The 27,135-nt window shown below is 49.2% G+C and overlaps 1 protein-coding gene and 1 pseudogene across 4 annotated transcripts in view; both read left to right on the top strand.

The window, feature by feature from the left end:
- The window catches only part of IL34 (interleukin 34), a 54,037-nt gene extending 26,985 nt beyond the window's left edge, over positions 1–27,052 (top strand). Inside the window, exons 2-7 of one of the 4 annotated variants that reach the window (XM_017660298.3) lie at positions 17,279–17,679; positions 22,389–22,522; positions 23,365–23,442; positions 23,731–23,889; positions 26,038–26,173; positions 26,407–27,052. In XM_017660298.3, the coding sequence (XP_017515787.1) occupies positions 17,652–17,679; positions 22,389–22,522; positions 23,365–23,442; positions 23,731–23,889; positions 26,038–26,173; positions 26,407–26,579 (708 nt within the window). In that variant the 5' untranslated portion in view covers positions 17,279–17,651 and the 3' untranslated portion in view covers positions 26,580–27,052. Of the gene's footprint in view, positions 1–17,278; positions 17,680–18,056; positions 22,523–23,364; positions 23,443–23,727; positions 23,890–26,037; positions 26,174–26,406 lie in introns of those variants that run through there. The other 3 variants (XM_017660297.2, XM_017660294.3, XM_017660293.3) reach the window with 3 other exon arrangements.
- On the top strand, positions 4,495–10,804 carry LOC108397084 (dnaJ homolog subfamily C member 7 pseudogene; annotated as a pseudogene).
- Positions 27,053–27,135: the final 83 nt, after the last annotated feature.

Here is a 27,135-nt window from a genome sequence, read left to right as displayed (position 1 = left end):
GAAGTGCTTAGACAAGTAACCAGCAAGTTCTCAAGGTCAGGGGCTTCTAAGATTAAGCAAAATAATGAAAAAGAAAATTCCTTTTGTAATCTCCTGGGCCACAGAAAGCAAAGGAATGGAAGATTCCATAAGGTTGACATTTCAGGTAATTAGTTTGTGAGTTAGTGAAGAGTTGGACCTATGCTCTTGGCCCCGAACCAGGCTTTTCCGCAGTCTTTAATTCTCAGACTTGGAGCTCTCTCAAAAATGGGCTGTTCACTTTGAACAGGGCGTCTGTAAGGCAGCTCTCGTGGGTGGCACTGTTCATAATCCCCATGGCTTTTGTGTTTGAGAGGGTGTAGGGAGCATTTTTGCTGTGGGCAGAGGCGACAGTTTGGCATAATGGATGAGCATGAAGGAGAGCCATTATGGGTGTCTAGATGGGCAGCCTACTGGTTCTCCCAATAAATGTGGATTCAGAACAGCACTGGGCTTGCTCTCCTTCAGATGTTCTCATCTGGGGAAGCAGAAGCCAGGTTGGAGCCTTCTTTACTGAAAATAAATTGCATGGATCTTAAACATCCCACTGGATGCTCCAATTGTTTACTAAGTATAAATGTTACTATCATTACAAAGTACCACAAACTTGGAGGTTTAAAAGAACAGAAATGTGATCTCACACAGGTTTGGAGGCTAGAAGGCCAAGATCAAGGTGTCAGCAGGGCCATGATCCCTTTGAAGGCCCTAGGGGAGGATCTTTCACTGCCTCTTTCTGGCTTCAGGTGGTTACATGCAATTCCTGCCATACCTTGGTTTATGGACATATCATTCCAATCTCTGTCTCCATTATCACATGGTATTCTCCCTGTGTGTCTCTATTTACTCTTTTTGTAAGGATTTGTTCACTGGATTGGGCCCATCCTAATCTGATGTGACTTCAGTCTAATTTAACTGATCACATCTGCAAAGACCATATTTCCAAATAAGATCACATTCTGATGCCAGGTAGACATGAATTTGGGGGGAACGGCAACACTGTTTAACCCAGTACAGAAGGTCTTTGACAATTGCATATACACATGTGACCACTACCCCAGTCAAGAGCTAGAACATTTCCATCAACCTAGAAAGTTCCCTCAGGGCCCTTTCCTGTAAATGTCTACCACCACCACACCCATCTGGGACAATCATCACTCTGATTTCTATCACCATAGATTAATTTCTTGCCTGTTTGTGCATTCAAATAAATGGAGTTATATAGATATGCTCTTCTGTGTCTGGCTTCTTTTACTCATAATAATGTTTTTGAAATTCAACAACAACATGGCTATGTTGTCACATATATTAGTTATATATAGTTAGTTAGTTCCTTTTTCCTGCCGAGTAGTATTCCATTGTAGGAATATACCACAGTTTGCATATCCATTCTTCTATTGATGGACATTTGGATTGTTTTCAGTTTTGGGGACTGTGTATTATTCAGAATATGAATATAGCAGCAGTGCACATTCTTGTTCATTCCTTTTGTAAACAAACATTTTTTTGATTTTGTAGGTTAAATACTAGGAATGGAATTACTATGTCATAGGGCAGGTGTATGTTTAACTTGATTAGAATTTCCAGTCTTCCAAAATGATTAGATGATGTACACACTCCCATGATGAGAGTTCCAGTTGCTCCACATCCTCATGACTGTGGTTATTTTTCTCAGTGATAGTTATTTTCTTTGATGCGTAGGGAAGATAACACTCTGCCGAGGTTTCCATCCATGGAGTTGTTGAGCTGGAGACCCTCCAGCTACTGACTTCTTCCTCATTTCTTTTTTGCTCTGTTTTGTTTTCTTCTTCATCCTGTTGCTCTAAGGAAGTTTTTGGGCATGGAGGTCTGCCCGAGTCCCTTTGTCCACTGTCCCTTTTTTCTGAGAACAGCACCATCACGGGCCCTCCAGATTCTGTTCTTCCACTGTTGAGTCTCCTTGCTTGTCAGAGGTCAGAGCTTGGAGGTCATTCAGTGTCTCAGAAGGACATCAGCAGCTTTCTTAAAGCAGGAGCTGTTCACAGTGTTCAGGCATCCCATGTGACGAGTTCCACACTGGGTTTCTTTCTTTCACAAGTAAGCAAGCATTTTTCTCACAGAGATCGCTATTGATGGTGCAAAAGTAACAGCAATAAAGGAAATCATTCAAAAATAAAAGAGAAAGCATAAGTTTTCCAAAACCCATTTTTACTGCTATTTATAATAGTGAATAATAATAATAGTAAATACTGAGCTACTGTGGAGTGAATACTGAGCCACTGTGCACTGTATGCCAGCTCATGGTCTAAGATTCCTACATACAGAGACTCTGTAAATCCTCACATAACCCTTTGAGGTCAAGCCCATTTTACAGATGAAGAGCTGGAGGCAAGAAAAGAATCCACCTCTCCCAACCCAAGGTGGACTCAGAATTTGAACTCAGGCATCTCTAGCTTTAGAGTTGGGATCTTACCTGCATGTTTTTTCCTTATGTTCATTCACATTTTAGAAGCTTAACCACATTTGCTTAACAAGGAAACTTTGTACCACCTCCACTAACAGGAGATCCACATCATTTGCCACAAATAGATGATAATCATAAAAATGAATACTGAGTAATAACTTTATTCTAACTTGTTCCTGTTGCTTCTTCCCACCTACATTGTTTTTTGACAGATTTGTGCCTTTGGTGTCATATTAAAGAAAAATTTGCCCAACTCAAAGCCATAAAGATTTTCTCTTAGGTCTTCTTCTAGAATTTTTACAGTTTAGGTTTTACAATGAAGTCTGTGATCCATTGCAAGTTATTTTTATGTATGGTGTGGGGGAAGGGTTATGCCTAATTGCTGTTTTTGTATAAGAATGTCCAGTAGTCTCTGCAGCATTGGTTGGAAAACCTCCTTTCTCTCATCCTCTCTGAGTCTGGCTTTTCTCAGTGATTGGGAGCGTTAGTTCTCCCAGTTACTAGAAGTTGAAAAAGACATAATTTTACTATCCTGGATGTAAACCATTGGCACACAGTCAACCCTCAATAAATAGCAGTTGGTTTTTGGATGATGTGAACTGCTGTCCTGTGGTTTGGCATTCAGGTTGTTTCCAGTTTTCTTCAAGTGTAAGCAGCAATGCATGGATATTCCAGGCATACAGCTTTTCTTAAAAATTATTTTAGGGTATATTTATGGACCTTTGTCTATACTTTAAATTAGTGTTAAAAGTGTCCAGATCCATCCACTCTGCCAGAGGCCATGTGCTGCTTTTGAACTTGCCCTGCTTTCAACCGGAAGGGGTACCTTGGGAGGCTTAAGAACCGGAATCTTCACCTTCTGCAGGAAGCCTTTCCTGCCTCCTGACTCCCAATCATCCCTGGTCCCCTGCCCAGGGTCTCTCATCATCCACTTTCCCGAGATACTCTTTTTTACTCATTTATGTATTTCTTTGTCCCCTTCCCCCAGACCAGCCTGTGTGCCTCTTCCTGGAATCCCAGCAGTGCCTGCACACAGTAGGTGCTTAATACGTGTTAAGAATGGTATGCAGTGTAGCAGGACTAGTGCTGCTTCTGGGTCTGTGGACTTCTCTGAGATGTGCTGTGTGATAACATTCTTTTTAGCACCTGTGGCTGGCATCGTCCTTGTTTCCATGGCATCTTGTCGTTTAGACAGTTTTCTCTAAGTGTGGGTAGCGTGCCCCTAGTTAATGGTGATGTTGTTTGTAAGTCCAGGGAGAGGAAATCCCTGGGCAAAATACCTCTAAAATCAGTCAAAGGGAGAAGTAAAGTTTAAAATCCGTTTATTTCTTACAAACTGCCATCCGGCCCATCTCTCTTTCCTGTTCCAGCAGCAGCAAAACCCGCCCTCCCCTGACCTTTCCGGTACAGGTAAGCCCTCCTTGCCCAGGTAATTACTCACTGATACGGAGATGAACTTCTCTCCACCCCTGAGGAATGATGCAAATGCACTAAAGCCATACTTCTCTCCACCCTTCAGCGCCCGTTGATATGCAGATGTACTAAAGCCAGGCAGGATATTCTGGAAATGTTACAATCTTACCTACAGTGTTACATGGTATCTGGATCCTGCATTAAATTACATTGAATCCCAGAGTGAGGAAGTTACTTTTTGGTTCTTTTTAACCCTTTTTCTCTAGGACAGGGTTTCTCAGCCTCACCACTGTTGACACTTGGGGCTGGAAAATTCTTTGTTGCTGGGGGAAGCAGGGGGACTATCCTGTGCACTGTGGGATGTTTATAGCATCCCCGGCCTCCACCTTCTAGCTATAAGGAGCACCCCTACCCCCAGTTGTGACTAGGAAAAATATCTTTAGATATTGCCAAATGTCACCTGGGGGACAAAACCCATTTCTTGTTTGAGAACTACTGCACTAGGAGAAAATCTCAATCTGGTGCCGATGTGTTTGGCACACCTCTCTAATCTTTGCTAATTTCCCTTTTCCAGAATGGGGGCGCCATCCCTAGCTCAGAGCCGTGGGCAGGGAGAGCTTTCTCGTTAGCATTTAATTATATTATTTTGCTTTCCTTCATGTTGCCTTCTCATTTTGGCAAGGGAAAACTGTTTTTCTTTTCATGAAAGTGTTATAAAGTTTTCTTTACAGATGAATTTAAGTAAAAATGTGAGTGACTATAGAGAAATATAGCTCAATATATGTAGGTGTGGCCCAAATAGTGTTGTGCTAGACAACTGGCTCTAAGGAATGCTGAGAAAGGCATCTTCCTGTCTCAGCGCTTCTGCCACCTGTAGCACTGGGCAGGTTTTCCTGCTTTGTTTCACCTACGATGATACTCCAGCTTGGGAGATGCCACAGGGATCCGGTGTGGGTGCCAAACCTCCCATGTGTGCTGACGCTGGTCACATACATGTGGCACCTGCCAGAAGTGTGCTGCTGGCTGGAGGTATTCGGTCCCTGGACCCAGGAGCTGGTCTTACTTGGCAGCATTGTTCAGGCGGCTTTGGACGGCAAAGGTGAAGGCAGCGCAAGTCTGGACCCCAGCCAATCCTTATCTGAGAAGCAGGCATTTGGAAACAAATCACAGAGGCGTGGATTTCCCAAATGAAGTGTGGGAGGAAAGGACAGTATTTCATTCACGTTGGACGCTCTGGCAGAGCTGTTGATGAACTGCTGTTTCTGCCGCCTCATGGGAAAAGGCCTGATCAGACTGCGGTGTGAGTGAGAATATCACACTTAGCAACCTTTGATGAATTGTCTAGGCATTAAACACCCAGGGCTGCCAGCATCAGGAGAGTGAAACATAGACATTACAGCCTGCTGTTGAAAGAACCCGGTTCCACTCATACTCTTGACAAAAGGTTTGAGCCTGAATCCAGTACCACGGCCATAGAGCAGAAACAGAGGACAGAGGGACATTTTGAATTGTGTCATGAGTGTGCAATCAGCAAAGTCTAGACCAGGGACACTCTACAGGGTGAACATCCTGGCATCTTCCACAGATGAATTATAGGGGAAAGAATGGGATGGAGGGGAAATCCCACAGATTAAAAGAAACTTAAAAGATATAGGAAATTTAAAAAATTGGACAAAGCTGAAAACTAAATTATAGTGTTCAGGGATGTGCACTTGGTTGATAAAACTGTAAAAAAAAAAAAAACAACAAACCCAACAAAGTGATTACTGTAATAGGACAGTGGTCATTCTTGGGGGAGCTGTGATTGGAATGGGGTCTCTGGGGTGGCTAGCTGGGTTCTGTTTCTTGATTGGGCAGTAGTTATAATATGTGATTGTCTTATAATAATTCAGTACATCTGTTTTATGTTATCTGTATCTGTGTTGTATTCTAAAACAGTTTTAAAAAGCAAGTCACAAAAGAATTTGTGCAATGCCCACCTTTTGTAGGTGAAAAGAGAGGGACTATGAAAATATGCTTCTATTTTAAAATATAAACAATGCAAGGATAAATGAAAAACTAATAAAAATGTTTATCTATCAAGGAGGAGGAAGTGAGAGGGAGAAAGATCAGGACTAGAAACTAGACATTTCTGAGCATACCTTTTATAGTTTTACTTTGGATTTATCTAAGTGTTTTATGTAATTAAAACCAAACATTTTTAATCCCTAAAAATAAGAAACAAATGGAAATGCATGGTCTTTTGACTACACAGTCCCAGTGGGAATATAACCTAAGATAGAATCACAAAGAAATCTTAACCTGCACAGACTTGTCATATTGTTAAGTTATAATATCAGTGTTACTATGTTAAAACTAGTATATATATGTATCCTTTCTCATGATCCCTCCCACACCATGTGTGCCAATCATAATACCCCTCAATCCCCTTCTTCCTCCCCACCCGGCAGGTTCCCTGATTTAAAAGGGTTGAGTTTGTATTAATACTGATAGTGAAGAATAGAGCATCAGTGTCAATTGATTTTTCTTGTTTAATTAGAATTCCTAGTTTACACCTTTCCCTAACTTCTCAGATTTGTAATTTCCTCTTTTGAGGCTGAGCTAGTGCGTTTAGGAGAGCAGGTGAACATGGTCCCAGTCAGACCCAAGGATTGCATCTTGCATTTGTGGTGGTCTGTCCTGAGAAGTGGGGCCATTTTAAAAATAAAATGAAAGAAACTGAATTGTCTAATGTTAAGTCTGCACATTTACCTTATAAGGGCTGAATAAAGTAGCCAAATTAAAAAAATACATGAATGTATGGATAAAGCAAATAAATAATTATTTTATGTGCCATTAGGAAACAAGATTTTCAGCCTGAGACAAAAAAGATGTGAGGTAGAAAATGAAAAAGATTCACCTGGGAACTCCAGTCAAGCTTGAAAGCAAGCAATCTATTGAAGACTACTGGAGTCCTGTCCATAGGACAGGAATTTACTGGAAGGACTTTCCAGTAGCCAAGTGATAAAATAATTCAAATATGGAGGAAGAATAACAAAGAACCACTTTGGAAAACAGTTGGACAATTTGTTTTTGTTGACTCTCCAGATATCATGTGACCTAGCATTTACCTAAGGGAAATAAAAACTTTTGTCCACAGAAAGATCTGTAGGCAGATGTATGCAGCTTTATTCATACTTGAAGAAATCTGGAAGCAACTCAAAGGTCTGTCAACTGATAAATGGATAAACAAACTGGTACTATGGAATACTAAGTAATAAAAGGAATAGGCTACAGATATAGTCAGCAACATGGATAAAGCCCCAGTGCATTTGCTAAGTGAAAGAAAACACGGAAAAAAATGGCAACATACTATAAGAAAGAAAAATAAGTGGCAACATACTATAAGATTCTGTTCACATAATATTCTGGGAAAAAAACCTCTTGGAACAGAAATTATATAATTGATTGTTAGAGGTGTGGAGTGGGGAAGGGGATTGACTGCAAAGGGAACTTTTAGGGGTGATAGAAATATTCTGTATCTTAGAATAATGTATATATTTGAAATTCATGAAACAAACACTTGAAGATGGTGAACTTTAGTGTACAGCAGTTATATCTCAATAAACATGACCTAAAAGTAAGTGCAATGAATTGAAATTTATAATTAAAAAATTAAAGTAATGAATTCAAAGTGACACTGAAAAAGGTGCCTTTGGAAGATTCTAGGGAACAATTCATTCTCAAAGCTGGTAAGTAAGGGAAAGAATCAAACTTTTGTCCTGCTTTTTCTACAAAGACCAAGACTTGAAGATAAGACAGTAGATGATGAAGGATACAGTTCTACATTATAGAAGAATCATAGTAACAAATGCAGAAGGAAAGACAGAAACAGAAAGTTCCTCCTAATGAAATACTGGATCAAGGCTATAATCACTGGTATTTGATGAAAGGTAAAAGGTTTATGGGGAGCTCTATAATGGATAGAACATGGAGAAAGAACATGACATTAGCTCACTAAAATGGGACAGGCAGATATTTTGTGCTTCCTGATGTAATGCAACACCTCCTATAAAAATTCTGAGTCCAGCAAAGCTTCTTGATCTGAATATTAGAAATACCGGGCTAAGTATGTTAAATGGCGTTCCAAGGATGCGATCAACCACATCCAGACTGCGGGGAGTCTACAGGATAAGTGGCACAGTTTCTTCAACAACAACAGAGAGGGAAAGAAAATTGCTATTAAAGATGAAAAAGTATGAAGAGTTCAAAACTTACTACAAACCTGCAAAACAGAAGAAGGCAGTGTGGTACTGGCATAAGGGTAGACGTATAGATGAATGGCATAGACTTGATGGTCCAGAAATAAATCCCAATGTGTCTATGCTTCTGTGGTCCCCTGATTTTTGGCAAGGGTGCCAAGACCATTCAATGGGAGAAAGAATAGTTTTCAAAAATGTTGCTGGAACAACTGGATAGCCACATGCAAAAGCATAATGTTGGACTCCTAACTCACACCACATACAAAACTTAACTCCAGGTGCATCAAATACCTAAACCTAAGAGCTAAAAGTATAAAACTCTTAGAATAAAACACATGTAAGCTTTTGTGAGCTTGGATTAGACAACAGTTTCTTAGATATGACACCAAAAACACAAGCAAGCAAAAAGAAAAAAATATAAATAGAACTTTATCAAACTTAAAAACTTCTGTGTATCAAGGGACATTATCAAGAAAGTGAAATAACAACCCACAACATGGGAGAAAATATTTACAAATCATATATCTGATAAGAGTCTAGTACCCAGAACTCCTACAACTCAAAAAAATCTTAAGAAAAACCAGTTAAAAAATGGGCAAAGGATTTGAGTAGTCATTTCTCCCAAGAAGATACACAAATGGATAATATAAGCATCTGGAAAGATGCTTAACATTATTAGTCATCAGAAAAATGTAAATAAAAACCACAGTGAGATACCACTTCACACCCACTAGGATGGGTATAATAAAAAAGATAACGTGTTGGTGAGGATGTGGAGAAATCAGAAACCCGATACACTGCTGATGGGAATATAAAATGGTGTAGCTACTTTAAAAAACAGACTGGCAGTTCCTCAAAAAGTTAAATTTAAAGTTTAACTATGACCCAGCGACCCCTTTCCTAGGAATGTTGAAATTCCAAAAACTTGTGTATGAACATTCATAGCAATATTATTCATAATAGCCCCCAAATGAAAACAACCCAAATGTCCATTAACTGGTGAATGGATAGAGAAAATGTGGTGTATCCAGGCAATGGAATATTATTTGACAATAAAAAGAATGAAGTACTGGTCCTGGTGGTAAGATGGCGGCTGCCATGGAGCAAGATGTATAATGACTGGGATGAGCCAGAGCTGCTCCACGACCAAGAAGGGTGGAGGGAAGCAGTCTGAGAAGGAGCAAGGAAATGCCTAGAATGCCAAGAAAGATGGCAATGAAACTTATAACTACTATCCAGAATGCATAGGTATGTGTCCTAAAAGTGCTGAGTACTATAGGGATCAAGCAGCTACCTTGATGATGCTTAGAATGTTCCGGGAAGCTCCTAGAGATGCCCAGCAGCCGGTGAGGTTGGATGACAGTTTGGTCTGGGGATACGTACGAGAGGGCAAATGCCACCTTTCTCATCAATGGCGGCATGTCTCAGCACCTGGAGAGCCCTAGGGCTGGATCCCAAACATGTGCAGCACAGCAGTTCAAGAATGCTAATGTGGGCACTGAATATGAGAAAATAGCAGAAATGGGTTTTGAGAAGTGGGATCTTCAGAAGGTTGTTTTCTGCAAGGACCATGCCCTAGAATTTGCCCCTGCCTGCCATTGCTTCAAAATTCTCAAGGCGAAATATTTAGCAATGCTCGGTCATTATCCAGAAGTACTCTCTGTGGCCAGTGACATTTTACAAGTGTATTCTACCAATGCAGATGGTCTGCAAGTATGAAGTCTTTGCCTTTATTAGGAAGATTGTATTGAGAAGACATTTCAGTTTTTTTTGTACAGGCCCTCAGGATGGCTCCTGACCACGAAAAGACTTGCCTTGCTTGCAGAAATGCCAAAGCACTTGAAGCAAAGAAAGAAGATAGGGAATAAAGCATTTAAAGAAAGAAATGACAAGTTAACACATGAACTGTGCCCAGAAAGCCTGGGAATAGTCCTCAACAGTGTAGAAATCAATGCCCAACTCTGCTGTGATCAGGGTACGGCTAATTCCAAGCTTAGGAAACTAAGATGGTGCAATAGAAAACTTCACAAATGCAGTGAAGCTCGATGACAAACACACAGAAGCCTCCTTGAGAAGAGCTCGGTGTTGCACGGACACCAAAGTATTGCATGGACAGTATGAAGGAGCATGTGGGACGATGAAAAAGTGTATCAGACAAAGAAAACATCAGAACATAACCAGCTCTTTAAAAATGCACTGCTTGCACTGCAGAAGAGTAAGAGGAAAGATCACTTCGAGATTCTGGGAGTGGACGAGATCAAGGGCAAGATCAAGAAAGCTTACAGGAAACGGGCCTTAATGCACCACCCATGTGGGCACAGTGGACCCAGTGTCAGAGTTCAGAAAGAGAAGAACAGGTTCAAGGACAGCAGAAAAGCTTTCCCCATCCTCTTTGATCCCAAATAAAAGGCTCACTGTGACGGTGGACAGGAGATGACGAGGGCACAAAGATGGATGATTTTGATGCAAACAATATTTTCAAGGCATCCTCCTGTGGTCCTGGGGACTTCAGCTTTGAAGCATCTGGCCCACGGAATTTCTTTCTTCAGTTTAGCTAATGTACGCGAACCATCCAGAACTCAGAAAATGCAGACTTGACCTGTTCAACCTTGACTGTGGACAGCACTCGCCTCCTGCCTTCGTCATGTCTCCACGTACTTAGAGGTCTCATTTTCTTGGCTCACGTCCGGTGTTTGGGGGAGCAGGGTGAGGGAAGGGGAGCTGGGGCCAAAGGCTGCAGGAAGGGGGGAGCAGTGGGGTGAACAGGGGGGACAGCTTGTGGATTTTTGTTTTACTGTTAAACTTTATTAAGAAAGGAAAAAAAATGAAGAGGATGAAATGTTTTGACTCTTAAGAGATTGAAGTACTGATAGATGCTGGGTCTTTGTGTCCTAGTCTGCTCGGGCTGTGATAATCAAATACAATGGGCTGGGTGGCTTAAACAGCAGAAATTCCCTTTCTCACAGTTCTCGGGATCGGAGCGCCCGCGTGGCTGGCTTCTGGTGTGGACTGTCCCCTTCGGTGCAGACAGGGTCTTCCTGCCGGTGCTCGTAGGATCTCTTCTTTGTGGGAGCAGGGAGAGAGAGAGAGCAAGCCCTCTGGGGTCTGTTCTTATAAATGCATGAATCCCACCATGAGGGCCTCACCCTGATGACCTCATCTAACCTGATTGCCTCCCCAAGTTCCCATCTCCAAATACCAGCGCGGTGGGGGTACGGGCTTCAGTATGAGTTTGGGTGGGTGGGGGGCACACAAGCCTTCAGTTTATTACATGCTACATGATGAATGAATCCTGAAAACATGCTGAGTGGACGAAGCCAGTCAGAAAGGCCACATACCATGTGACTCCCTTTATGTGAAATGTCCGGAATGGCACGTCCACAGAGCTAGAAAGCAGGTGATTCTTCTTTCTGTTTCTGTGATTATTCTATCAGTCCCGCAGGGACTGGGGGACAGAAGAAATAGTGACTGCTAGTGAATATAGAGTTTATTTTTGGGGTGATGGAAATGTTCTGGAATTAGATTGTGATGATTTGTGAATATACTAAGAAAACCAAAAACCCATTGAATTGTACCCACTTAACAATGGCAAATTTCATGGCATGTGAATTATATCTTAATATTAAAAATAGGAAGAAAGATGCAGAGGCACGTGAATCAATGGACCACCTTGTTGGGCTCTTGATTCAAAAAAAGCAACTTAAGAAAAGACATTTTAAAAATGACTAGGGGATACTGAACGTGGGTTCTGTGTTAGATGTTATAAGGAATTTTTGACTTGGGAATGTGTCATACTAATAATATGATTATATTTAAAAAATCCTCACATACTGGCAAAACATTATGTCTCTTTTTTCAGTTTAGCTAATGAAAGGAAGCCATCCAGGACCAGAAAATGCAGACTTGCTCGGTTGTAAAACATCGTATGTTTTAAAATACTCTAGGCTACAGAAAAATTGAGGGATGGGTGAAACAGGAAGGACAGAGTGTCGATAATTGTTGAAGCTGCATCACGGCTGTATGGGGGCCATGTTCAAGGACAAGCCCAACCTGCAAAGGCATTTCTGTTTCCCCACGCCTTGATTCTGGGCTTGGCTGTGTGACTTGCTCTGACCAACGGGGATGTGTTCGTGCCTCGGGGCTTCTTTCTTGCTCCAGGAAGGCTTCCGTCCTGTGAACACTTGCTTGCTAACCTCCTACAGGAGGCACTGTAGAGGCTGCGGGCATTTGAGTGAGGCCATCTGGCCCCAATCAAGTCAGCCCAGCATCCCAGGCACCCCACAGAATCATGAGAAATATTCGTATTTATTTGAAACCATCAAGTGTGGGGTGAGGTTGTTACACCTATTATTCTACCTTGTTTAGATTTAATAATTTCTGTAATAAAAAGTTTCAAAAATAAATCGAAAATGACAGAGGGGAAAACAAGTCATGATTAGTACAGAATTCCCGAAAGTTTGTCTTCCAACGGAAGTTTCTGACCTAGGCCCTAGGGCACTGGCAGCACGTTTGCCCTTGAGGTCCTCCTAACTTGGAACCGAGATTCATTTTGAGGAAAGAAAGCACCTAAACACTTCCAGAAGATGCTTTGGGTGAGAACCGATCCGGCTCGTTAGAGAGCATTTGCGGAGATGATGCACTTCCTTGCTGTTATCACTTAGCTTTTGCTGCATAAAAACTTACCCCCCACACTTAGTGGTTGCAAATAAACACATGCTTATTTCTCATGATTCTGTGGGGTGGCTGGGATTCTGGGCTGACCTGATTGGGGACAGATGGCCTCACTCAAGTGTTCACATGACAGAAGCCTTCCTGGAGCAAGAGAGGAGAATCCCTGAGGCACGATCACATCCCATTGGTTAGAGCAAGGCACCCCGCCAAGCCCAGATCTGGGGGTGGAGAACCAAAAATTCCTTTGCACATTGGACTTCTCCTGAATGGGGGCCAAGGGTGCTGGCCAAAGGCTGACCCAGCCTGTCCCCTGCGTGAGACTCTCTTCTCACATGGGGCCAAGAGTGGGTCTTGTGTGATTCACGGGCCCCAGGTCTCGCATACTATTTCCACTGGTAGAGTAGATGTGGGGGGTGAACTGTCAGTCAGAAATATAAATCCTGGGCTGATGGAATTGACCGGAATAAATTGTTTCTATTTCTGTTTTGTCTCCCTTTTTCTGTGTCCTAAACTCAGTCTTATTTTTCTTCCATCTCCTCCTTGAACAGAACATCTGTGACTCACTCCTGTGGCTGACAGTTACTGTCCATCCCCACATTCCCAGAGGCGGAGCAGCCTGACAGGACGGTGTGGAACTTGGGCCGTTTCCTCCCCCTGCCCCCTCAGCTTCTAAGTCCTTATCTCTAGAATGTGGGGGTTGGGAATGTCTCTGAGGTCCTTGTGGCCCTGCCCTGTCTCCAGGGAAGAGGTCAGGCTGGAGCAGGCTGTCTAGTACTTTGTTCCCTGGGCCTCAGGTCAGGCGTGGCTGCTTTGGGAGAGGAATGCTCTGTGCAGGTCTAATCGATTGCAGAAGTGGCCCCAGGTATTCACACACATCTCCATCCATGCCCTTAGCAGTGAAATATATTTTGCAGCTTTTTTCATCAAGAAATGGAGTCTACTTCCCCCTCTTTGAATCTTCTTTGGCCAACAGACTGTAGTAAAAATGATGGGGTGATTGTTCTGTGCCTTGGCCGTAAGGGGCATTGACTCAGTTACTCCCTTCCTTGGAACCCTGACTGCTGTGAGAACAAGCCGAGGCCAGCCTGCCAGGGCTGAGTCATCCCAGCTGAGGCCAACCTGGATCAGCCAGCACCCTCTGACCCACCAGCTGAGCCGGCCCAGCCGGGGTCAGCCCAGCCCAGACAACATACCGATTCGTAAAAAAAAAAAAAAAAAATGAATGACTGTGGTTGTCCCTGCATGTTGGGGTGGTTTGTTCCGATGAAGTAGGCACGCGGGCTGTGTGTCCTGAGCATCAAACCGCATCTCCTCTTCAGCCTGGGACCCAGGCTCCAGAGCTCAGCTGCGGGGTTCCAAGCCGGGTTTCACGGCCCGTTCCTGGGAACGCTGTGCGGTCTCGCTTTTCAGGCAGGGAAGGGAGGCGCCAGAGCAGGTGGCTTTGGAAAGGAGGCCACCTTTGAGTTCCCAGGGGAGGCAGGTCCTTGCTGCCCGACCTGGACAGACATTGCAACACAGTTCCAGCACAGTCTCTTTCACAGTTTAGTTTCATTTTTTAAATCAAAGTTATACCTGTGCCTGATTTAAAGAACAAAATAGTTCAGAATATGATGCTGTTATGAACCACAACGGCTCTGGCCAGCTCCCTTTTCCCCATTTCCTGCTGCCTAGACACGAGACTTTGAACCTTAAAATAACTAGATGAAGAGGACGCTCATATTGCTAATTCTTCACTTGAGACGTTATCTGCTGATTCCCCGCCATGGAGGATTTAGCTCCTTGTCACCCCCTTCCCTCCTCACACACGTGCCTTCCCTTCCTCCCACCTCCTTGCCCTCCCAGGACCCTCGAGGCGTGAGTTGGTGAAAGTGATGCTGCCCACACTGAGCCTAATGCTCCAGCTTTTACTTTCTTGCCCAACTAGCCCGTGTGAGTTTCCTAATGGCCACCGCAAGCCCCGGGGTAGGAGGCGGGTGGATAGGAGAGGCCTGTTCTCAAAATCTCCACCGTCCTCCGTCAGAGGAAGAGGGACGGAGAGAGAGAATGGCCCTGGGCCCTCTCCCGGGTGGGGAAGGCCACTCTTAGCAGATTGCCCGCAGGCCACTGGCCAGGACTTGTTGGCCAAGGAGGGAGCGGCCTGATTTCCTCCATGCCCCCTCCACCAACTCAGTGTCCTCTTTGGCTTGTGTGGATTTCCCCCCTTTTGGTGGGGCTCAAGGGGTGGGACCACAGACGGCACGCAGGCTCAGGACTCTGTGGAGTGGCATGAAGGTGAGCATGAGCCCATTCGCACTTTCTCAGCTTCTCCATCAGGGTCTGGTAGCCCAGGGTGTGTGGTGGGGCTCGGCTCTGAGGGCCTTTCTGAGAGATTCCTCATTGAGGAAGCTGCCAAGGGGATTTCTGTAGGGTGTGGATGGGCCGCAGGGCCTGATTCTGGTGTGTGCCTGTGTGGACAGGTCCAGGATGAGGGACACTCCCTCCGGGGGGCGCAGAACAACAGCAGGAGACCACTGCCCGGCCCCCAGGGGCAGCACACAGAGCTGAGATGTTCAGGGCTGTGGAGCACGATGCCTGGTAATTAGAGCAAACCCCCCCAAAAATGCAACTTCCACACCAAAACTCTATGTGGAGGCCTGTAAGGGCTTTACTCAGAAGCATCAAAAACTGGGAACAGCCCTGATGCGCTTCAGCTGGTGGTTGGACAAGCAAACAGTGGTCTGTGCAGTGGAATACTATTCAGCAAGGGAAAAGCACAGAGCACTGTCCTGGAGCAGCCAGCGGGCACCCAGTGTGGGCGGCTCAGTGACGGAGCCTGACGCAGGGCTGTGCGCTGTGACTCTTCATGTGGCATCTCAGAGCCAACCTGCAGGGCTGAGTGCAGATGAAGTTTGCCTGTGGCTGGAGGTGAGGAAGCAGGTTGACTACAGAGCTGCTTGAGGGAATTTCCTGGGTGGATGGAAATATTTTATAACTTGATTATTGTAGTGGTCATACAGCTGTATGAATTTTTCAAAAGTCATAGAATTATACACTAAAAAAGGTGAATTTTGCTGTCTGTAAATTATACCTCAATAAACCTTAAAAAAAAAGAGCAACAAAAGTTTCAGTTAAGTTAGTCTTTGCAGTGACACTGTGACAGCAGGGAACTGCCAGGGTGGGACGGGGGAGCAGCTGAGACCTGAGGGACCTCCTCACACAAGGGTGCGCGGGACCCCTGTGTGCTTTGTGCAAGGCCCTGCCTACTGCTGGGGGCCTCCGAGGGTGAGGGCCAGCGCTTCCGGTGCATCCTGTGGGGATGGATGCACGGTGGGGAAGACCCCAAGCCATACCTGCTTTCCCTTGTGCCATCAGCCTGTGGCCATTTCCCTGCCCACAGGGGAAACAGGGAGCAGGCACAGGCACGGAACAAACAGAACCTGCCAGACGGAATCCCCGAGCCGGCTCTCTCGCTGGCCGGCTCGGGGTCTCTGAACCTGTTTCTTCATCTGCAAAATCGGGACAACAGCCCGCACCTCGCTGAATTCAGTGAGGGATCGAGGAGGTGACTGTGAGAGCCACGGGCTTCCTGGCTCACCAGTGGGCACCGGCTTGCGGGAGGCGCTGCCAGCAGGCGGGCTTTGAATTCCCACTGTGCTTCTTGCAAGCAGTGTAACCTTTGGCCAAGTGCCTTAACCTTTCTGGGCCCCCGTTTCTTCATGGATGAGATTTTTATGGCCCCCTAAGGTTGTTGTGTGGATTCAGTGAATATAAAGGCCTTACCCCTGGGCCTAGCAGGGAGCAAGCGTTCTGGAAGAGCTAGCCTGTTACTGTCATATACTTGCTAAATTTAGCAAAATAAAAATACTGGACTCCCACTTCATGGGGAATTGCAGATAAACAGTTAATTTTTTTTTTTTTAGTAGAAGTGTATTCTATGCAATATTTCAGACATACTTATACTAAAAAAAAATGTGTGTTTACCTGAAATTCAAATTTAACCAGGCGTCTGGTATTTCACTGGCAACCCGGGAGGGGATGAGGACTTGGAGTAATAGGATGATGGGACTGAGCCTCAGAGGAGTGGAGGGGGAATGATCTGTTTCTGATTCCCTGCAGCCTGAGTCAGTCAAGTACTTCACCTGCAATGCCACCTCCTGCAGGAGGCCTCCTTGACTGAACCCCCATGGCCCAGTCATTTCTTGGTCCTGCTTTTGTGCAGACCTGTGGCTGCATCAGCCAGCCCTTCCCTGACATCAGGCCACTTTGCTGATGTGTGCCACTGTAGCTCACTCCTGGGCCAGAGCTGGCCTTTGGATGTTCCGGAGTCATTTCCTGTGTGCAAGCCTGTGTTCCTGCGTCCGCCCAGCAGGGCAGGGCTGTGCACCCACCCCCTTTCTGAGGGGTCCCTGTGGGCGGTGGGGCAGCATGCACAGTAGGCTCTGGGTGCCTGTGGCTGATGGCTGAGTGGCAGCCCTGCTCTTACATAATCAGCTTCTCTCCTCCTTTCTCTTTCCAGAGCCAGATTTCACATTGAGCAGCTGCAGACGGGGAAATCAGAGAAAGCACAACCCAGCCCCAGATTCCGAGGGGCCTGCTGGGGACTCTCTCCTCCTGCTCGAGAGGGAAGACCCCGTGGCTGCTGTCTCAGGCCAGGTCCTGGCTGCCATGGGACTCGCAGCCGCTGCCCCCGGGCTGCCCTCCGCACTGCCAGGCAGATAAGGGTGGGTGCTACCCAGGAGCACCTGCCAGCTGCTCCCCCGCGGCCAGCCCTTCCCTGACATCAGGCCACCTTCACTGACCTGAGGCCATGTAGGCCTCACCCGGGCCTCTGTGGATGCACACACTGCTGGGGACACCGCCTCTGCTCTCTGGGGACACAGCACACCATCATGCCCAGGGGATTCGCCTGGCTGCACTGTGAGTACTGGGGGATTCCGTGCAGAGCGCCCCAGGGGGCCTGGGCCCAGAGCCAGGCTCTGCTGTAACCACGGCAACTGGGCCATTCTTGCTAGTGAGCAGCTGAGATGCTTCCCAGCTATGACTAGCGTGCTCGGGGACTCCGTCTGCCCAGCCTCCTGCTGACCCCTGCCCAGGCGGCCATGGAGGGTGCAAGGCTGGCTGGGCGCAGTCACTGGGTGGCCGCGGGATGGGGCAGGCACTGGGGTACATGGCAGCCCTGCCGTCTGGGGCTCCTTGGTGCTGGGAGTATGGTGGGGGCAGAGGTGTCAGAGACGATTTCTGTCCTCCCTGGGTGTGGCCGGTCATGGGTGGGGGGCGTTGTGGGGGGTGGGTTGTGAACGTGTCTGGGCCCCAGGATGCATGAGGGCAGCTAGGAACCTGGAGAAGTCACCCTGTTTCCTCTACCACTCCTTCCACAATAGAACAGAATTAAAAGGCAGAAAGAGAACAGTGCTGTTGGGGAAAAGCAAAACAAGTTGACATGAGGGCAGAAAAAAAAAGACTGTAGAGGCCACTCGAGCCGCTGGTGGGAGGCCAGACCAAGATGCCTTCAGACTCCAAGATGCAATTTAGCTGACTCCAGCTCAGCAGTTTGCTGGTGCCTCCCCTGTGCCCATGGGACAGTGCCTGCCATGGCACAAGGGCCTGCGCTGTCTCATGCCTCTCTCTTCAGTGCCCGGCACAGAGTCAGGCACTAGGAGCTGTGAGCCGAACGGGCGGGGCCTGGGCTTTGATTCTGCTAGGGAGTCACAGAGGACTTGGGTCCAGCTTGGCTCCAAAGGACAGGGCATTCAGAGTGGGCAGACCCAGTGCTCCGGAAGCTTCCAGGTCACGGGAACGGGAGGAGCAGGACGGGCAGCATGGGTGAGGTGCCACTTGGGATGGTGGCACAGGTGGGCGTGGGGAGGTGAGGACAGTGTTCCAGGCAGGGCCCATGGCGTGAGCAGAGGCTGAGCGCTGGGACAGTGAGAGGCCAGGCTGGAAGGCTGGTGTGGGCTCAGACGGCTGAGGCCTTGAGAGCCCCGGAAGGTTGGTCCAGGGTGGGGGTGTGCATGGGAGTTCCCCTGCTTTGGGAAGATTAATCTTGTACTTCCAGGAACCACTGGTGCAACCTTCTGGGGAGGAAGGAATGAGGCTCAGTTTGGGAGATGGAAACAAGAATGACAGGTGTGGGAGAGGACAAAGCCTGTGGAGGCAGGTGGCAGGACTTGGCACAGATGGGCTGGGAGGAGCCACCCCTCAGGGCCTTGTGGGGGGTCTGGATGCTGGAGAAGGATGGGCTGCCATAGCAAGTCACCACACACTGGGTGGCTTAAGCAGCAGACGTGTACTCTGTCCCAGCTCTGGAGGCTAGGAGGCCAAAATCAAGGTGTTGGTGAGGCCAGCCTCTCTCCAGAGGCCCCAGGGGAGGATCCTTCCTGCCTTTCCCAGCTTCGGGGACTCCTGGCACTCCCTGGCTTCTGGCAGCACCTTTCCATCTTCACACGGCCTTTCCCTCTGTCTCTGTGTCCTCTCCTCTTCTCACAAGGACACCAGCCATCGGATTTAGGGTGGGCTTTATTATAGGGCTTTATTATAGCTGCAAAGACCCTACTTCCAAACAGGGTTGCATTGGAGCTTCTGGGTGAACAAGAATTTGAGGTGCGGGGACGATGTTATTCAATCCCCTGTGCAGGCTCAGATTTGGTCACTGGGGTAGCGGGGTGGACAAGAGCTGTTTGTCACCGTGCAGAGGGCTGTCTCGGGGAGCACAGAACCCCCCACTCCCTGCAGGGAGCCAGGAAGCTCCTTCCACACATTGTTCTCTCTTCAGTGTCCTCCCCTGTCCTGTGGGTCTCTTGCCTCTGGAGGGAGACGGGGCAAGGCGGGCCCCTCGATGCAGAGAGGCTGGCGCTGGCTGAGGGGCTCCCTGTTGCACTGTGCTGTCTGTGTGTGGTCACCTGTTTGCTGGCCTGTTCCTAGGGGTGGAGACAGCAGAAAAGGCGCCTAAAATTGGAAATGATAGTTGGCTGCAGATTTAAAGGAAGTATAAGTTTGGAGGAAGGCAGATCATCTCTGAACAATGTTTCTGGCACAGTCCATGTGGGCCAGGCTGGCACAGGCGGCTCTCTGACTCAGTCCCTACTACGAACCCACATTGCCAGGCCGTGAAGGCCCGGGACAGGGATGCAGAGAAGGGCAGGTAGGATAAGTAAAACCTGAGGGGTGGAGTGGACTGCCAGTGGGTGACTGCCACATGGGAAAGGGGACCCAGTGTGGACAGAGATACTGACTTTTAAAGAAAAGATGGAAATTCAGGTTTTTACGTGAAATAACCAGGTAGACCTTTGGGACACCAGTTTGCTGCTGTTGCTCTAGTTTCTCAAAGTGAGGTCCCCAGATGATCAGCAGCACCTGGGAACTTGTTAGAAATGCAGATTCTCTGGCCCCACCCTAGTCCTACTGAAACAGACTCTCTGGGGTGGATCATTCTGGGCCTTACCCGCTTTCCAGAAGATGCAGATGCACGCTTCTGTTTCCTGGCTCAAGGTGAACCCTTAAAGTGCTCAGTAAGCAAGACTGTGTTGTGGTGACCGCATTGTGTGTTCACATACCAGGGACTAGAGATAGATAAACCCAAATAGAGATAGTGTACACACACCAAAGTTCCCTGGTCAAGTTCATGAATGCTTTGGGCAGAAGGTGCTAGAGACAGATGGAGGATCCTGGGGAGGGAAGGAGCCTTGGTGAAACCTGGAAAGAGGTCTGCAGTGTGAGGGGATACCCAGCGCAGGGGCGAGGATGAATGGAAACCCCCAGGAAGGAATGATCTTGACCTGCAGCGGCACCAGCTGAGAAGTTTAATGATTTAGAGGCAAGAAAAGCAAGGAGAAACAACGATTCCATTTGTGTTTATTATTCTTTTTCCCAAATACTGGGTCAAGCACAGGGGAAGAGAGAGAGGAAGTGCAAGGGGGTACTGCACACTGCAACAAAAATTGTGGTTGTCGGACTTGTGAGAGAGGACAGGCTGGTGGGCTGCAGCCCAGACGGGGCCCAGGGCTTGAGTAGACTGAGGGCAGACCTGGTGAGGGGCTGGCAGGCGCAAGGGTTCGGCCGCGGACTGAGGAGGAGGTGAACGTGATGGTGAGCAGACCCAGGCGAGTGGGGGCGTGGGAACAAAGTCCTCCTAAGTTCAGGGAGGTGAGTGGGCAAAGTCCAGGCAGTAATTCCTCCTCATTACCAGCAGTGGGTCAAGGAGGTGACTCAGCCTTTTGGGAAAGAAAAGAGAAAAAGAAAAGAAAGAAAAGAAATCATTGCTTTTGACTAAAACAGTAATAGATACTAATATAAATCTTAGGCACACACACATATATAAAATTAACAAGATCCAAGTCATGCTACCTACCCAGATACAGAGTGCTGAGTCATGAAGTTATAAGACTTTACCAAGCATGTCATAAGTATTTTTCGTACCATATAGTAAGCATATCATTAATATTATTTGACAACGTGGATTTTATTGGCTATAGTTATTATTGACCATCTCGGCCATTTATAGATGTTCATGACTATAAAATAATGCTGCAAGGAAGACTTTGTCCACAAATATTTTGGTAATGCCTCTCTTGTTTTCCTTCTGGTTTATTCCTACAAATGAGTTTAATGGGCTGAGGGGTGTGGACATCATAAAGTTCATTAACAACAAAAATTGCCAAATTGTTTTCTGGGATGAGAGCACCTGCCTCACTGCTTTGCCAGCACCAAGTATTACTAAAAAACAACAGCAAAACGAACAAACAAATCCTTTCCATTTCAGTAGGTGAAACATGTAGTCTGATTGTTTTAATATGTATTTCTTATCTTCAGTGGTGAGTTTGATTTTTTGGGTACATCTCTTGCCCATTTATATTTTCTTTCTGCTCTGATCACTTAACCCCTCTTTTTAAAATTAAAATATCTTTGACATACCATCTTATGTCGGTTTCACCCTTTTTCCTATTTGTTGCAAATTCTCTCAAGTGTTTTTTGTTAAGTCTGTTCAGTTACGGGGAAATCGCTAGGCCTGTTTTCGAAGTCATAGTGCCTCCCAGTGGTGAAAATTGGTAACGTTCGGAGGGAGCAGCTTGCTTGTTGCAGGGAAGAGAAACCGCCCGAGATTCACTTAGCATCAGAGAACCAGCAAACTGGAAGGGCCGCTACAAACCAACTGGTACATCTAACTGAGAGGGATGCCAAGGTCAGCTAGAGCAGGGAAGAAAATGGCTTTGGTCACCCAAGAGTCATGTAGCGAATGGGAGCTAGAATCCACATCTCCTGGATCCCCAGATGGGAAATGCGTCAACAGGCTTGGGGCGGGCGGTGGTGGCTGAAGTTGCCCTAGAGGGGAGGTTGTGCCTGCCCCACTGGGCAGCAGTGGAGACAAGACTGGAGACCAACCCCAGGGTGCGACTCCTGGGGGACCTGCTGGCCAGGGGTGGGGGCGGATGGGCTGGACTGCTCGTGTTTGCCTGGCGATGCTGTTCTGGAGCCTGGATCCCAAGGAAACATCCCTGGTGGTGGGATGGCCTCCAGCCCTGTCCCCCACATGACCACGAGAAGGGAGGGCGGGCAGTGCACGGCCTGCACGCCCAGCACTATGGAGTCAGTGCTGTTTGCTCACTGTTCCTGTCGGGCGAGGTCCACAGATCTTGGGATCTTCCTTGGTGTGGCCTTGGGGAGCGAGAGTTTGGAGATGTGGCCCTTGACCCAGAGCGAGGAGTGCGCCATCACCGGCTTTCTGCGGGACAAGCTGCAGTACAGGAACCGCCTTCAGTACATGGTAACCACGTGGGCACCCACTGCGCCCCTCTTCCCAAGCCCCTTGGCCCATGGGGCATAAAGATCTGGGCATTCAGGGCCCCTCCTTGGACCCGTGTCAACCCTGAGCCTGCGATGGCCCCTGTCTCCACCACCTCCCCCAGTGTGTCTGGTCTGCAGGTACAGACCCCTCTCCCCCAGCCATCCCAGGGGGCCTCTACCCTCCTACCTGAGCTGACCTTGGATCCTCCCTCCATGTGGCCCTCACCCCGTGACTCAGAAGTGGATGCCAGGAAACCCTGGGGGAACCCCAGACACTTATTATTAGCAGGGGAGAAAAAGACCTAGAAATTTGGAATGCACGATTCTTTTTGTAGGGTGGAGAAGCATACGTACCCTGGGACTCTATGTCTTTCTTTCAACAGTTTTACCAAGATGAACTTCACATATCATACCATATACCCATTTAAGTGGTTTCAGTGACAGCTCGGTGGTTTTAGTGTATCTGCAGAGTTGTACTTGTACAGCCATCACCTGGGCCAGTTTTACAGTAATCTTTTAACGTGATCTTCCTCACCCTCAATAAAGATGTTGCTCTTGGGTTAGTGTGACCCTTGTACTACTTTTGGCTTGAAACTTCTCCCTTAACAGGAACTTTGTGTTTCACTGTAGCCCCCCCTGTGTCCCAGAGGGCAGAGCTGTCCTTACCCCACTGGGGAGCCTAGTAGAGGCTCTCTGCAGAGGGCCACCGCTGCCATCGAAGGGCCACTCCTGGGGCCTCTTCTACGGTAATCTGGGAGGCTGGGGAGCCTGTCTGAGCCGTTTCTGACTCTGGCCTCCTGGTGTGTTCTTGTCCTTCCCCAGAAGCACTATTTCCCCATCAACTACAGGGTCAGCGTGCCTTATGAGGGGGTGCTCAGAATGGCCAACGTCAGCAGGCTGGTGAGAATCCCCTCCTGGGCTGGGGAGAGCTCTGCCTCCCGGGACATCCTGTGGGCTCAGCCTGAGAGACACCCTGGTCCTGGTAGGTCCTGGGGCCTGGGGCCTTTCCTGGGCCCACAAGCAAGCCTGCCCTCAGCTCAGGCCCAGGTTGCCTGCCATCCACAGTGGATGCCCACGGTCTGTTCTCCATGCAGGGGCAAGATGGGTGGGGGGCGGTCAGAGTGGTGGGGGGAGGCCCCGAGGCCCATGCCTGGGAGCTTCGATTTTTTTTTCCTGTCCCTGCAGCAGAAGTCCCGGGTGAGCCAGCAGGAGCTGCGGTATCTGTGGGCCTGGGTGAGTCTCAGTGCCACTGAGTCTGTGCAGGAGGTGCTGCTCGAGGGCCACCCATCCCGGAAGTACCTGGAGGAGGTGCACACGCTGCTGCTGGACGTGCAGCAGGGCCTCGTGGTGAGCCGTGCGGAGGGTCAGGCGGGCAGGGCGTGTGCGCTCGCGGTGGCCAAGGGCTGTCGGGGGAGGACGGGAACCCGGGAAGAGTTCCGGCCTGTCCTGCGGGCTGTGGGAGGAATGGGAGGGAAGAGGAGCCCTGCAGGGGTGCCCGGGTAGCCCAGGCCCGGGGCCGGGAGCTGCACCAGTTCCAGGCTCGGGCTCACTGCTCTGTGGAGCCTTCTGGCTTTGTTTCCACACCTAAGAAACCAGGTTTTCGGGGGGAGAGGAGAGGCAGGATGCCGAGGTGGGGTGCAGGAGGTCTTCAGGGGGCCGAGACTCTTGGGTACGGCACTGTAACGGTGGGCGCGCGACCTGGCGCATTTGCCAAGCTCCACAGACTGTGCACCGCACACTGGGAGCCCCAACGGGAACTCGGAACTTCAACCAGTAATAGCAGAGTGGCTCCCAGGCACCGCCTGCTAAGCAGGCCCTGGAGGTGTCCTCTAAGAGCCTGAAGAGTAAGGTGATGGGACCAGCAGGTGCCCGAGCAGGCCCTGCCTGTGTGTGGGACCCACCCCACCGCCCACTTCTCCCTCCCCCTTGCCCCCAGCCATCCTCAGCACCCTGGCACACACTTGCCCAGACTGCCACCTGCTCCCCGGCTGCACCCGATAGCGGCTGTGAGCTGATACCTGGGCTTAGGGGGCAGCTGCAGGGCACTCTGGGATGCTCTTGGTTCTGGCAGAGGCTGGGATACCCAGCCATTCCCTTGGGGCTCTTTTGGGCCGGGTGGGTGGGAGCTAACCTGGGGAAGGGACAGTTTCCACCCTTGATTTTCCGTGACTGAGTGCTCTTGGGGGTTGCAAAGGAGATGGTGGGTAAGCTGAGCCCACCTGGGCTATTTAGATTTCACCGACCTTTAAACCTCTCTTCTCTCCCCCAAGGTTGGTGGTCACCAATTTGCTCCAGATATGCCCAGCATCTATGGGAAAGCGGGTTCTCCCAGCAGGGGCGGGGGCCATGGGGATGAGCCCCCTTCCCTCCTGCCATCCCCACTTCCCTCTTTAAGCCTTTGCCTGTCAGGTTTTTAGGGCCAAATACCATAACAAATCACTACTACCTTGTTGCTTAAAACAGCAGAAATGATCTGTCACACTTCTGGAGACCAGAAGCCTGGCATCAGGGTGTTGGCAGGGCTGAGGTCCACAAAGGCTCTCGGGAGGATCCTTCCTGCCTCTTCCAGCCTCTGGTGGCTGCTGGTGTTCTCAGCTGGAGGCGGCATCGTGCCAAACTCTGCCTCTGTGGGCACATGGCCTTTCCCCCTGTGCAAGTCCTTTCTCTTACAAGGACACCAGTTGTTGGATTTAGGGCCCACCCTAGAACCAGGATGCTCACCTCTGGAGATCCCTAACTTAATCACACCTGCAAAGATCCTATTTCCAAACAGATTCACATTCACAGGAGTTAGGGCTTGGCTGGAGTGTTTTGGGGGGCTAGGGGGACACACAGTTCAACCCAACACACTCCACTTTAAGGAAGGTTCTCCCCCAGCTCAGGCCCCACGTAGCCTCTCTGCACGATGCCTTCCAGAATTCTGCAGAGGCCCCAGCCCTGCCTCTGTCCCTCCGCCAGGCCGCCCCCCACGCTGGGTTCCTTGTTCAGTGCTGTGGAGAGAAGCCCCCAAGCTTGGAGCCCCAGACCTGGCCCTGTGTGCCTTGTGCCTCCGTGTCCTCAGACACGACCCTTGGAGGGTCCTTGTTCCTTGGAGTGGGTGGAGATCTTTGAGTCCCAGAGGACACTTCCCTGGGCCAATGACCCCTCGTGTGGTGGCTGAGCCTGGGGGAGAACAGCAAGGATGCCCCCAATTTCCTCTCTGTCCTGGGCTGCCCCCCGCGGTCCTTTTCCCAACAATGGAAAGAAGCCTTTGTGCTGTGCTTGAGTGAGGGGGTGTCAAGTGTGTGTGTGTGTCGGGGGTCCTCCCAGGATATTGGCACGGCAGGAAGGGGAGAGAGAGAAATTGCTCTGGTCTCCTGGTCACAGGAAGTCTTGTCTTCCTTCTGTGGTTTGCACAGCTCCAGGTGGGCAGCCCCTGCGGTTCTCCTGGGAGAGGGCCCCTCTCTTCCCTGGCTGAGGTGGTCCCTGTGGTCCTAACAGTCTCCTCCCTTCCAGGGTGTGGAGGTCAGCCCCAAGGTGGAAGCGGTCTTGTCGCTCCTGAGTGCCCCGGGGCTGAGCCTGAAGCTGGTGCGGCCCAAAGCCCTGCTGGACAACTGCTTCCGGGTCATGGAGCAGCTGTACTGCTCCTGCTGTAAGGCGCTCCCAGGGAATGGGGCTGGGGACAGCACCCCGGGCTTCCAAGCCCAGGTCCCTGGGCACAGCTGGGACCCTCCTGGGCCTGCCTCCCGCTGCCCTGGGCTACAGGCCATCTCTGGAAGCTGAGATGGGCCCCAGGTGTGGGGCAGGAACAGCGGCCTGGTCTGGGGATGAGGAGGGTGTTGACGGTGCTGACCACTCCTGCAGTCTTTCTTCTGTCCCCCACAGGTAAACAAAGCAGTGTCCTAAATTGGCAGGACTGCGAGGTGCCAGGCCCGCAGCCCCACAGCCTGGCGTCCTCTTCGCTGTGTGCAGCTGCCCAGCTGTACCCTCCATCCCGGCAGCCCCCCACCTCCCTGCCCCGCTCCCCGGGATCTACGGCTGGCACCCCGGCTCAATGAGGCTGCAGAGGGTGCTGGCCTCCTGTCCCAGCAGCCGTGATGACCTGGGCAGGGTGGCTGGGGGAGCCCTGCAGGAGCTCCACTGGACCCGAGACCTCGCCAGCTGGTGGGCTGCTGGGAGCCCCTCTCGGGAAAGCAAGCCCTAGAAGGGGGTGTTTCTGTGAGGGGGCTCTGCCCCCAAGAAGGGCCCAGCTTCCCGCCGTCCGTACTGCACATGGGGGCAGCTGGAGTGGTGGGGCCTTGCAGGTGGACGTGATCTCGCTCACGGCACCTCCTGGCCCTCCACGGGCTGCCTCCCCAGCTGAAGGCATGGAACTAGACCAGTGCCCGCGGAGGCGAGAGCTGTGCTGGGCGTGGGAGATGCGACCCAGTGAGGCCAGTCTGGGGCAAAGCCAGATGCCGTATCTTGCCATAGTGGACGCTCTTTCAGTTCCTCTGATTTTTTTTCTATTAAACACCCGCTTTTGTTTTGGTTTGCTTTGCTTTACATCTGCAAGGGTGAACCCAAGGGCCCAGAGCCCCTCCATGGCCTCCCCGTCCAGCTCCAGCCCACCAA

This window comes from Manis javanica, chromosome 17, assembly GCF_040802235.1.
Source record: "Manis javanica isolate MJ-LG chromosome 17, MJ_LKY, whole genome shotgun sequence".
NCBI classification, from domain to species: Eukaryota; Metazoa; Chordata; class Mammalia; order Pholidota; family Manidae; genus Manis; species Manis javanica.
Note: the sequence above shows the minus strand (reverse complement) of the source record. Positions and strands in the feature narration are given on the sequence as shown.